Source organism: Balaenoptera acutorostrata, chromosome 5 (assembly GCF_949987535.1).
Source record: "Balaenoptera acutorostrata chromosome 5, mBalAcu1.1, whole genome shotgun sequence".
Taxonomy (NCBI): domain Eukaryota; kingdom Metazoa; phylum Chordata; class Mammalia; order Artiodactyla; family Balaenopteridae; genus Balaenoptera; species Balaenoptera acutorostrata.
The window spans coordinates 96,571,163-96,584,022 of record NC_080068.1 but is presented as its reverse complement, the minus strand read 5'-3'; the positions used below and the strand labels follow the sequence as shown (position 1 = coordinate 96,584,022).

Genomic DNA, 12,860 nt, shown 5'->3' with positions numbered 1-12,860 from the left:
GTGTTTGCTGGATGCTGTGTCCTTTATACCTCCCCTGAAATGAGTAGTTTAGTTTGCACTGTTACAATGTATTTGTGGAAGCAACGAATGTCAAATATTTTACATTGAACTCTGTCTTTCATTCCTGTTGGATACCTTTCTGCCTGAATTATGCCTTCTAGACTGAATTTCACAACTTTCCATGGAAGGAGAGACTTTTCTGTATGGACTTTGTATATATTGCTCTTATCTGTTTTCAAAGCAATTTATATCTGCTGGACTGGGAGAAATATTGGTGAAAACACTTTCAGAATGAAAGTTTGGTAACAATAGCACTGATTTGGTTTTAATGCAATTGGAATCTTGCTTTAAGATAACATTAACAAAAATTTGTTTGATTGTCTTCTTGGCAGTGTCTGTCCGCCCTGGATGCAGGTGGGGCTTCATCTCTCTGCTGCTGCTCTGCTCAGTGTAGATAACCTAGACTCCCCTCAGTGTAGGCACCTTGTAATTTTATATGCTATTGCCTGGTGTGTCCTATGAATATTGGCAGACACTCATTGGTTGTGCTGTTGACTGTGCTTTCTAAACAGATACAAACTCTTCTACCTGCTTTTAAAACATTAGCTAGGAGTGGCATCAAAAAACCCTTGGTTTCAATTCCACTGTGAGATCTTGATCAAATTGCTTCGCCTTTTAAAACTGCAGTTTTATCATCATTAAAACAGAAACAGTTATCATATCTCATAGTATTGGTACACGATTTTAGTAAGATAATGCACAGAGTTTCACAAAATGCTTGACGCAGTGTTAGCACGTAAGGAACTATTATTATTATACATTTCAGCATCTCCTTTCCTGTTTTTCAGAAGCTGAGTTTCGGAATTATTTTATCTTATTGAGCTAATAAAATGTGTCTATAATAAATTTGACTTTTAAATATCCATATTTGCTATCATTTTCCTTCTGATTTTCTTATAGCATATCATCAATAGACGAGATGCGAAGAAAGTACAAAAACCTTCTCCAGATTTTTTTCAGAGTATTTATCAAAATCTCTGAATATATAGAGAATATCAAGAAGTAAGGGGAATGAATACGAAGCAACATTTTTATTAATAAGTTTTGATCTCCCTACCACAGAATATAAAGGGTGAAAATACTGATATCACTGCTGAAAATATAAACTTTATCTAATACTAGCTAAATGTTAAAAATCTTTGCTTTAAAAATGTTAGCATAAAAGACAAATGGAAATTTACCTGAGAAGAAGGCATTTATGTTTGAGAAATAAGAGATTGTAAAAGAGACTTTTTAAGGCAGCATTTATCAAATACTTGTTACAGATCAGGCACATTGTAAATACCTTACATTTACAATGACAGGTAAATATGAGACTTGCATTTTTTACTAGCTTTGGTAAAATCATTTTCATTTTACATTTTGGATTGGGGTGAGCGTTGCAAATGTTAATTGAATTGAGGTGAAAGTTGAAACAATAAGAGACCTCCAACCTCTAGTAATGGACAAGTCACAGGAGCAGCTGCCAGATAATAATTTGAAACAATGCTTGTCAATAATGCTTATGCTGCCCTTCAAGTTGAGGTTGTTAAGAACCTGCATTTCAGAGGCCAGTGGTCTTTAGTGTGACACAGAAAGATCATTCACCCCACTGAAGGTCACAGTCAAAAAATAGCCCATAGCACAGAGGCAACAGTTGCTGAGATCTTTCTTATCTTTACCCTAAAAAAATGTGTCTCGGAGACCCACATTACACACTTTTCTGAAACCATGAATTTCTATCCAGCGAATTTTCAGTCAGTCTCCTGAGATCTTGTGGGCAGATTCCACCTAGCTGGTGATGACACAGAAGCTGAATATCACTGAATCTCTTATCTGTCCTTTGACACAATTAAGTATCCTGGCTGGGAACAATTGGTAATTGACCCACCTGGTCTGCTTAATGCAGCAAATTCATGTTGGTTCCCATAAATCCTCCTCTGAGATCCCCTTAATTCACTACATGCTGTTTATCTGTTCTTGGTCTATTAGATGTTAACTTCTTTAACACATTTACATTAGAGTTATTATTATGACACGCTCACCTTCAAGCTACTAAGAAGTATTCTGTGGTATTAGAAGAAGCTAGGTTACTTTTTCTCGAGCTGTGTTTAGAAATTGTTGTGCACCTTGATAGTCTTTAATTTAATTCTGGATTTTAAAAAATCCTCTTTAGTTTAAAAACTTAATTTCTGGTCATTGTATTAGAAATTTTGCTTAAATTTTTTTCCTTTATTGAATATTTTGGAAGAGTTTCACTTTTTATTTTAATGTTTGTATTTCCATTTATCCTTAGTTCTAGTGGAAGAGGAAATAGAACAGGAAGCAAAAGTGTATTGATACTCTTTTAAAGAAAAAAAGTGGAATCATACTGTTTTTCTATGCGTGTTACCACGTCACCTATTATCTGCCTTTTTTTGTATGCTAGTACTGTGTCTTATACACATGGTAGGCTTAGACACATTAAGATCATTCATAATAATTTTCAAGAAATAGTGATAAATTACTTGAATTCTGAGAAAAATATTTTATACGTATTTTTGTTTTGCTCTCAATTTTAGGTATTTTAAATAGATCATTAAAATAGTGAACTGCCTATACAGCTAGTTTTTTTTTTCTTAAATAAAACTTGGTGTTTTATTTTTAGGTGATTCATTCATAGATATTTAGGAAGTGGGCTATGTAAAACTACGTTTTTCCCAAAAAAAGATTGGTGAAAAGGAAAGTTGAGGATTACATTATTCTGAATTATTTTGAGGAATGTTTAGACTGTGTCTCTTTGAAAGGAGTGATTCAGAGGGTATGTTCTGGAGTCAGCCCACCTGAATTCAGGTTCTAGCTCTACTTTCTATGAGCTGTGTGCTTTCATCCAAAATAGCAGTGACAGTAGCACCTACTTATGGGGTAGAATGAATGTGATAATTCATGTAAACTTCTCAGAACAGTGACTATCACCTAGTAAGCTTAATATATGTTAGCTATTACTTTGGGAATGAATTAAGAACCACTAAGTACTTGAGAAAAAATTGAGAAAAGACCCTGCTTGCACCCTATCTGAATTATCTACTTTCTTACAATATCCAAAATAATACCAATGTAGACTCGTTAACAAGAAATCTGGTAGCAGCCCTCCGTCACTTGAATATCTGAATTTGTTTCAACATATTGAATTCCTTCCAATTTCTAGATGATGTTGAGAATGGCATGTCTGGGGGAGGTTGAAGGAAGGGAAGGGAGGCAATTGCTGTATAGAGGACATGAAAGCAGGTTTGGTGGCGGGTCTTCGGTTATCTGGAGGGTGGCATAAAACCTAAGGCGGGTACCTTAGGGAGCATGCCTGGAGAAAGTTGCCTGAACATAAAATGCACATGCTAGGATTTTGCTGAACTATATCAAAATGCAAAGAGCAGTTTATCCTAAGGACCTAAGAAGTGCCTGGGAAGAAGGAAGGAAATACACAGATATGGCCTTTACACTTGAAGAGCTTACAGTGTAGTGGGAATCAGACCAGTATGTGAATAAATATAATATAGTGCGAGGGACTCTTATTTATCAAATACTATGGGCATATGGAGACACAGGCAAGGGAGGAATCAACTTCATGTAGGAGAATCAGGGGAATTACACAGAGGATGTAAGAAAGTACCTTTTGGAGAAAAGGGAAAGCTCCATACAGAGAGTTGCCTCTGCAGGGGCTGGGGACCTGAAGGAGCGTGCTTGTTTTGGCTGGAGAATCATGGACGATGTTTGTTAGTCCAATGGTTTGGATCAGATTATGAAAGCACATCTCTGTCATTTTAAAAATTGCAATTGCTTCTTTGGACAATGGGGAGTCTTCCCTAGACAAATTCTCATTAGCCCTGTTGTGAATACTTGTAATCTATTTTTTCAGACACAATATAACAAGGTCATCATTAAGTTATATTTTATTGAAAATGTTTAATGGTAGACTCTGGAAGTACTCTTTCCTCAGAACCATGCCTGGCAAAGAAAAAAAATAAAAGCTTTTGGTTTCACTTTACATTTAACCTTGTTATGTGCTTTATTCATCAAAATTAGTGTAGGTGAAAAGTAAGTCCACCCTTTCACTACTGATTTTACTATTTTCCCTCTGATTGTCTCAGCATACACTTTTATGAGCATACATTTTATTAAGTGCTGAGAGTATTTCTATAGATGACCAACTTCTTAATAATATGAGTTATGCAGCAAAAGATGGTAAGCATAGCTATCATTTTCTCATGGCATTTTAGAGTTGGAAGAAGTTCTGAAGTTCACCTTGTCCAACTTTTCACTTAATGCAGAATTTCTTTTTATTACATCCGTTGCGGGGAAAAAAATGCATAGCCTCTGCTTGAATATATGTGGAGTAAGGAGTTGAGAGCTTCCTAAAGCCGATCATCCCATTTCTTAATATCTTTTATACTTAGAAAGGTCTTCCTTATGATGTACTTTCTTGAGTTATAATTACTAGTGCTATTCCTGCCCTCCAGAGACTAAATAACTGTAATTCTGCTCCCATCTGATGACCGTTTAAATATGTCATCATATTTAGAAGAGGGCAAGATTGATATGCCCTCTTTTCCTGCCACCTTAACATTTATCTTTCACAAGAAACACCTCAAGTTTCTTCAGTGTGATGTTAGTTTCTGGACGTCCTTACTCTCCTCTGGAGCTATAGCAGCTTATAAATCATTTAAGTGTGCATTTTACATCAACTTGTCATCATTTTATTTAAATTTGGGAAAAGTAGAGAGGATAGATATTTATTTTTACTGAAACGTTAAATTGTACACTTAAAACGAATGAGATTGGGATATGAGTACATGAGGGCTAGATTTTGCCACTCTCTAGTGTGCATAGTCCAAAAGAGCTTAGTTATGTAGTACCGGGGCTTAAATTGAGTTAGAGTTGCAATCAGATTCTTTTCTAAAATATTTAAAACATCCCAATATCACTTAAACATTAAGAAGAAAACATTACTTAAACATTTTGCCCTCACTGTTAGTTATAACTCAGCCTTATTCAGTTAAGAGTCAAGAACTGTGGATTGCGGTTTTCTTGTGATTTTGCCTAGAGGTAGAAACCATGCTGACACTTTCTTATACATTTTTCTGAAACTAAATGAAAAGCTAAAAAAAATGAAATTTCCACCTCCCCTCAGTACCTTGGCTGAAAATGTAGGTCATTTGGGACAGCGTATGAATTATTTTAGGGCACCATTTAATATGGTATTTCTGCTGTATGTTGAACTTGCCTAACCTAGACACCAGAGTCTGAGTCCAGAAATCCTGTTTCATTGCATCTGTGCTGGTTGACTGATGTTGCAGGGGATGTGAATTTAGAGTTTAGGCCCCAGTAATCATCATCTGAGTAAGCACAATGGAAAATTGCTTTAAAGAGTCATGTAACAAAAGGTGTAACCAACTTCTGATTTTCAATGCTTGAATTCTCTTGAATGTTGTTTCATTCTTTACTGAAATACAGGATGAGGCATGACACTACCCAATCACAGTCTCATTGTTGGGTACTTTCTATGTAACATACGCTTTGTTTTTGTTTTTCTCAAAAGGCGTTTAAACAGAAATCACCTTCAGCTGTTTCCTGAGTTGCTGTTTCTGGGGACTTCGAAGCTATACAGACTGTAAGTAGACAGAAATAGTTATTGTTGCTTTGGTTAGTACCTCGTGTTTTATTAAATGTATTTTGGATCTGTTTCCTTGTGCTTTCCTGGAATCTATTCATCTATTCACCCGTAGATTCATGGATTAAAAGTTTGCCTTTCTTTCTTTTTTTCTTTTCTCTCTCTTTTCGTTTTTTTTTTTTTTTTTTTGGAAATTTATGATTGGTTTTCCAGTGGTTCCAGTTCCTTTGTTTGGTTAGCATTTACTGATTTGTGTATATGTTATTGTAATTGTATTATTCTTTTTTGGTCCTGATGGGGAGATTTACCTAACTTCTTTATGGAAACTTTTGATTAAGTTCTGAAGGGAAAGATTGCCACTGCACTTCCTCTTCAGAGGAAGTCGGCAGTGTTTTCTTGTCAAGTTGGGGTTTTTAACGTCAGCTTTTTTGATATTGTTTCTGTATTCACATAGTGTTTATTAGTCTGGAAATATTATTATAAGGTATTTAAAGAGGACTGTAAATTTCCTCTTAAATGTTCCTTTTAAAGCCAGAATTCCAAACTCTGCAATATGAACGACTGTAAGGGTTTCATATCAAATACGTCATTGACTGTTAACAGAAGTACTTCTTTGGAAGGAGCGTCATGTGAGTTTTAGGCAGAATCGGTTTTTCTTCCCTGGAATGCTTGTTCATTGACCTAATGTGCATAGTGAAAATATACTTCTGAAAGCTTTTAAAATTAGATTTTCAGCCATATGAATGATTTTGTGCAGATGGGAGATAAGCTATAGAGTGTTGGAAAAGTAAATAACGATTATTGATGTTTGTGGATGTTGTGAAAAATCGTTGGGATATATAGAATAAATTGCTCAGCCTGGCTCACACCTGGATGGTGGGGAAAGTCCCATATGGTCATGCTTGTTGGGTAAGTGAAGAGATTGCTTTTTCTGAACTTGACTTTGTAGCCACGGCTTCTGTGGTAGCCTACTAGTTCAATATTGTTGTTATGAATTCCAGAAGTAGGAAGGCTCTCTTCCCACAGCCCTCCCCCCACATTGTATCTCATTTAGGATCTGTGTTAGGCCCTCCTCACACCTTAGCTGACTATAGAGAGAATTTTCCCAGCAGGCGAAGGTGGAGCCAGCTACACATGAGGTCTTCTCTCTAGAGTCTGACTTCCCTGATTCTGTTCCTCTAAGGATAGCCAAAGTCACCTAGCAGTATTTCTCCTCTGCGTTGTGTTCCCTGCTGGTTAATTGGCCCAATTTAAGTAAATTTAAAAGAATCAAATAAAGAAACCTTGAGACCGCCTTTTTAACAAGAATTCTCTAAGGACTATTTTTACCAAGGAAACTAGATGTAGGCTGTTATGAAAATTATATGTATGAATATAAATTGATACTTGTATTTAATTATTTGTGCTTAGTTTGCAAGAAGGGCTACAGAGATGGTTTTAATAGATTCTACTTTCTGCTTTAACTTTTTTTTGATTGAGGGGATTTTGAAGAATTGATTTCAAAGCTAGTATACATTGAGTGCTATTAAATTACTACTTTGCTAACAATGTGCGTATAAAAACAGTCCACGTTGTCTAGAAAATTGTCTGTTTCCTATGTAGCTATGAAAATATAATTTAAATGGAATGACTGTTATAGCTAGAATTAAAATTATTAAGCTGAAGAGAGGAAAATATAGGAAGTAACTTTAACACTGTCTCTGAGAAACTAGAATGTTTGATTTTTAGTCTGGAAGTACTGGGATTAATTTTCTTAGAGGGATTCAGGTGGTATAATAATCTAGTGCAGAATCACTTATCAGCGAATTATATTCTGTTTAATATTTTGCCCCCTTTGACAATGTCATATAATGGACCAAGGGATTTTCCCTTATGTTTTGTTATGATTTTATAACTTTATGAAGCTGCTGTATGAAAGAAGATGACTCAGAATCCTTATGTCAGTTAAAGAAACAGAACCCATAAAACTATAAGGCAACATTTTGTAGTTAATTAAAAGCATGTTAACAAGTGGGGCGATAGGCAGCTAGAAAATGTGTTCAGAGTCATGTTGTGCCTGTTTGGCTCAAAGGATTTCCCCTGGGGAGTAATGGAAGATAAAATTTTGTTTCTGGTGTGGGACTAGTTGCAAGAGGGACTTGAAGGCTTTGATTTCCTGAAGTTAGAGCTTGATGGCTTAATGTTCAATACTGATTGTTACTTGACACCTGACATAGACACTGGATACACATGGAAACATAGAGGTGTAATTTTTTTCTGCATCAGGAAAAAGGAATCTTCTTTTGAGTTGAGGCACTGTTCTCTCACCTGAATTAGACCTAGTGGATTGTTAGCAATGATCTTTCTCTTGAGAGGAAAGTTATAAGCTACATGTGACCAGTTTTTTATGATGGTGATCACTAATTGATTAAACAACCACCATTAAGAGTATTTAATAAATAAAGGAACAAAAGCTTGTGAAGCTAGCTGCCTGTCTAGTTTAATTTCCAAGAGGAAAGATGCAAGTTCAAGTATTCTTCATATGATACAGGTGCCTAGTAGCTAACCCGAAACAACTGTTCTGACAGATGGAAAAATATGCACAAATCTACATACAAAAATGTCCTTTAAAATGTTCATTTAAAAATGAACTTTTCTTTCACAAGAAGGATAAGTGACCAAACAAAAGATACAGGATTTTGGACAAACAATAGGACAATATGTTGTGACAGGGAAAAGTCGACTGGTGGTTGTATTTGCATATCAAATGATCTACAGTTGCCCTACTGTATAATTCAGTAGAGCCATACACATCTAGAATTCATGAAAGAAACAAATTTAGATTTATTTTCTCTTTATAAATTGATGCATAATGCTAATTCGTACCTCTAGTTCTTTTCCTAACTTATTTTATCTTTTACCCTTACTTAATACTATTGTTTCCTGATACATAATCAATGAAAAAGTTTACTTCTTTTACTATATAGTTCATACACTGATGTTTGACTTTTATCATTGTTTGCTTAGATTAAATCTAAGCAAACTGGACATTATACAGATTTTCTTTGTGCTTCTGTAATGAATAATCGCTATTTGACTCTTGGCTGAAAATGAGATGCCAGGTGAAGAAGCACACATGCTTTTTAAAAAAAACTCTAAATGCAGTATAAAAGAAAAAGAGGGTACACTGTATATGAATTATGATTCGACACGGTTGGTTGCTGCTAGCGGCCAAATATGCTTTTCCTTTGCTGTCTGCTCCAATTTCTCTTTGGACGGGTTGAGAGAGCACTCCATGTTCAGGTCAAGATGTTTGCTCAGAAATAGTAGTACAGTTGCAGCTGTGTTTGTTGGAGCAGGAGACTAGTTTAAATAGCATTACCATTTATCCAGTCCATTAACAGAACTCTGTAAAATAATACCAACTCTGCATAAACTACAGGACAGTGTAATAAAATTACAAGCACTTGTTGACAGATGGAAAGTGTAAGTAAAGAAAAAAGAAAAGTAAAGGGCCATAGGTTGGAGGTTAAAAGAGACAGCACATAGTTTTCTTAGCTTATGTAGATACTCTGTCCTCCCCCTTTGCTCCTCCTCCAAAACTGAGGTTGCACTTTTATTATCAGTTTAAGAGTGGAGAACATGATTCTCAGAACAATTAGGAGCTGGTTAACGGACAGAAATTTCAGTGACTTTTGAAATGGTCGATTATGATTGAAATTTATGAGTAGCTTATACAAATGCTCCTGAAAAACATAACCTTAAAGGTGACTTACCAGTTAGAGTTTGCAGCTACTCATCTGGGCTCATTAGAGAGGAATTTCATTGCTAGTACTGTGGTTAAGCATTCGGTTATAAATATTTGTTTTGTGGTTTTCAGTTTATTTCTTTGAGTATTATATATTTACCCAGACTTCTAACATAAGCTTAAGTAGCCAAACCACGTTGCAGAAACTCATTTTTCACTTGTATCTACTGAAACAAAACAAAACTAACAAACAAAAACAAATATATAGGTCCCAGTGATTCATTTTTTTTACTTCTTTAAATAAAAACTCTTTATTTCTGGTTAACAAGTGGTGTTTACCTAGAGACCTTTGGAGCCACTAAATTATCTAACATTATAAGTAGTATTTTTAAAGCCAAGGACTCTTTTTATGGCCTAGTGACTCCTTACCTGAGACAAATAAATTTTGAGCGCTTAATTCAACTGGTCAGGTCACAATTCCTTTGCTGTCGGATAGGATCACAGATTCTCCAAATACTTTTTGATGATAATTATTGGGAATATTTAAAACTTAAGGAAAACTTAATTTCTATTAAGGTAAAAATTGCTTTGTGAAACATAACAAATATACAATGAAGCTGTCCTTACTTCCGTTTCTCATAGAAGGAGCCTTAGCTTTTTATTTTGGTTTTTAATAGTTAAAAGGGTAACACATGCGTATATTAAAAAAGTTTAGGGGACTTCCCTTGCAGTCCAGTGGTTAAGCCTCTGCGCTTCCACTGCAGGGGACTCAGGTTCGATCCCTGGTTGGGGAACTAAGATCCCACATGCCTCGTGGCCAAGAAAAAAAAAAAAAGGTTTAGACAATTCAGAAAAAGAGAAAAGTAAGTGGGGATAGAAATTCATGATCTCACCATTCAGATATAACCACTAGTATACTTGACAATTGTTAGTAGATTAGTTTTCTTTTTCTTTTAATTATGCTATAAATGCTGGTATACATGCATTACAAAAACATTTTTTTTAGTATCCCCAGGGTTTAGTATAAGGCTTGACCTTTAGAAAGCTCTCAGTGTTTGATGTATTGAATTAAATCTCTGTTGGGCTCAGGGTTTGTAACTTGAATGAGCAAATAGTAACACTGGGAAGGTAGTATGAATAATGGGGAACCAAATTAAATTTAAAGGGTACCTTGGCTAATTAAATGTTTGTCCCCTTAGGTTTTCTAAACATTGAAGGGTATTGGTAGACACTGAAAAATCAAAATGATCCATTTTCCATCTAAGCAAAATATACCTTAATACTGCACTTATATAAAACTAACCCCCCTCACCCCAGTTCTCTGATGCCAATTAAGTCTCAGGATTCTTGGATTCAAGGATAAAAGCAGAAGAGAGCCGTGGTGCCTGTGTCAGAATTCCTCTTGAATTAATTTCTGCCAGCTCTGATTAAAGTGTGGGCTCCTTAGAGGTGTCAGGTGTGTAGTTTCCTGCTTCATTTTACTCTTGGCCTATTTGGCCCCTGCCACGGTAAATCCGACAGTGGTAGTGCAGGAATTGCAGGTTATAGTTGCCAAGGTTACTGTGGTCCCGCCAGATCGACGTCATTAAACATCCAGGGAGCTGCCGTGATAGCTGCTGCTGATCTCTGTTGCCAAGACTGCCAGAGAGCTTCAGGTGCAGAGAATAAAAGTTGTTCAGAGGTGGTATGTCTGTGTCATCATTTGATGCAAGGATACACTATTTGTATTGTGAATACTGATACCTTGCTAAGGGGAACAGATTGACTCCTTATCTTTGAAAACAAAGACCTCACATGAGAGAGAACACTTAGGAAGGTGTTAACTGTCAGTGATTAAAACCTCAAGTCCCTTATTATTTATTAAGTAACTTATTAATTACTTATTATTACTGGGCCCAAGGGACTCTGATCTTGCCACTTAAAAAACAGATATATGAGGAGTATTTCATTGCAAGAGATTACTGTTATATAACCAAAGGTTTGTTTTTAAATAGGTAGACAAAACGCTTCATAGACTGATAACTGGACACACTTCAGAGTAGCCATTACCACTTGCCACGAAAAAAAAATAGGCAAGCCATTGAATAGGACTTTTGTTTATAAATCAACATGCAATCGTATGATTTAGAAGTTATAAAAGCAATGAAGACTAAGACTGTATTTGAGATTTTTGCCAGGCTTCCTGTGGGTAGTTTTTACTTTAAAGGGATCACTAATAAAAGACTTGTTGCTGGAGAAGGTCAGAAATTGGCAAGTTTCTACTATTGCCAAGCCACCAACTAGACTTTTTGAGTGTGAAATCCACAGCATAGTTCCTGGCAGAGGAAAGTCAAGTGCAGGAAGGTCTTTCCCACTCAAGTGCACTTGTTTAAATAGTTGCTTTCCCAGATGCAAATGTTTCTGTTTCCACCAGCAAATACTCATGGTTAGCCAACTTGAATTTGGTGAATCCTGTGCTAGATGCAGGGGAGAAAAACTGGCATGGTGTGTGGCCCTCTGTAATACGGGGCATTTGTGGACCACAACCATTGCTAACATCTGACCTGTAATATGTAAATTAAAGCCTACAATGTTCATGGAGACTGACTGTGTTTTTTTCGAAAGATGAATTTAAATATATGGTTCTCATGTCAAAAAGATATTATTCAATACACATCATCAGGGAATATTTTAAAATTTGACTGTAAATCATAAAATTGCCACTGCCATCTCAAGATTATAATTTGGTGACTGAAGTTTATATAAATATTAATTCTAGGAACAAGTGTCCATAGTGTGTTAGTTCTAATGAACTAATTTTAATGTGTTTACATTATGTTTTAAGACACTGAAATCAATTTATTTTATGAGAGGTTGCATAAAATACTTGTGTTTAAATGCCTACTCAGATATTAGTAGCTTTGCTATCTTTGTCCATCAGTGGACACCTCTGGAGATAAGGTTCCTTATCTGTAAAATGGGGATGATATTTACCTCCTGGGAATATTTCAAGTCACAAGATAAATTCTGTATTCAAAAGAACATTGTCAACTTTCCAGTATGATAGAAATGATGCTTGTAGGATTATCATCCTCTCATTGCAAAATGGGATGAAATAATAGTCACACAGATGTCCTTGCAAGTTGCCCACAGTCAGCAAATCTCCCAGTTCTCTTTCACGTCTCTCTTACATTTATTCTCAGTGTAATAACACATACATAAGCGTAACCACATTAATTTTTTAACACTGCAAATTAGCATAAAATGTGCATTTGCATCATTCCAATTCTCCTTACTTGGCAACACAAGTTATATTAAGGCCAGAATGTTTTTAATGAGATCTCTTACCCACTCCCAGTTGATGATTCATATAATTTTAAAACTCTTATATAAAATGAATCAAGGGTAGAAAAAGAGGCTGTGATTCAGGAACGATTTATGTTAGTCCACATATTAAATTGTTGTTTTAAT

General features: G+C 35.6%; 1 protein-coding gene across 3 annotated transcripts in view; it reads left to right on the top strand.

Annotated features, from left to right (window-relative positions):
* Positions 1–12,860, top strand: part of SLIT2 (slit guidance ligand 2) — a 386,465-nt gene that overhangs the window by 9,338 nt on the left and 364,267 nt on the right. For all 3 annotated transcript variants that reach the window (XM_007187619.3, XM_007187618.3, XM_057546961.1), the window contains exon 4: positions 5,612–5,683. In XM_007187619.3, coding sequence (XP_007187681.2) covers positions 5,612–5,683 — 72 coding nt within the window. The remainder of the gene's footprint in view (positions 1–5,611; positions 5,684–12,860) is intronic.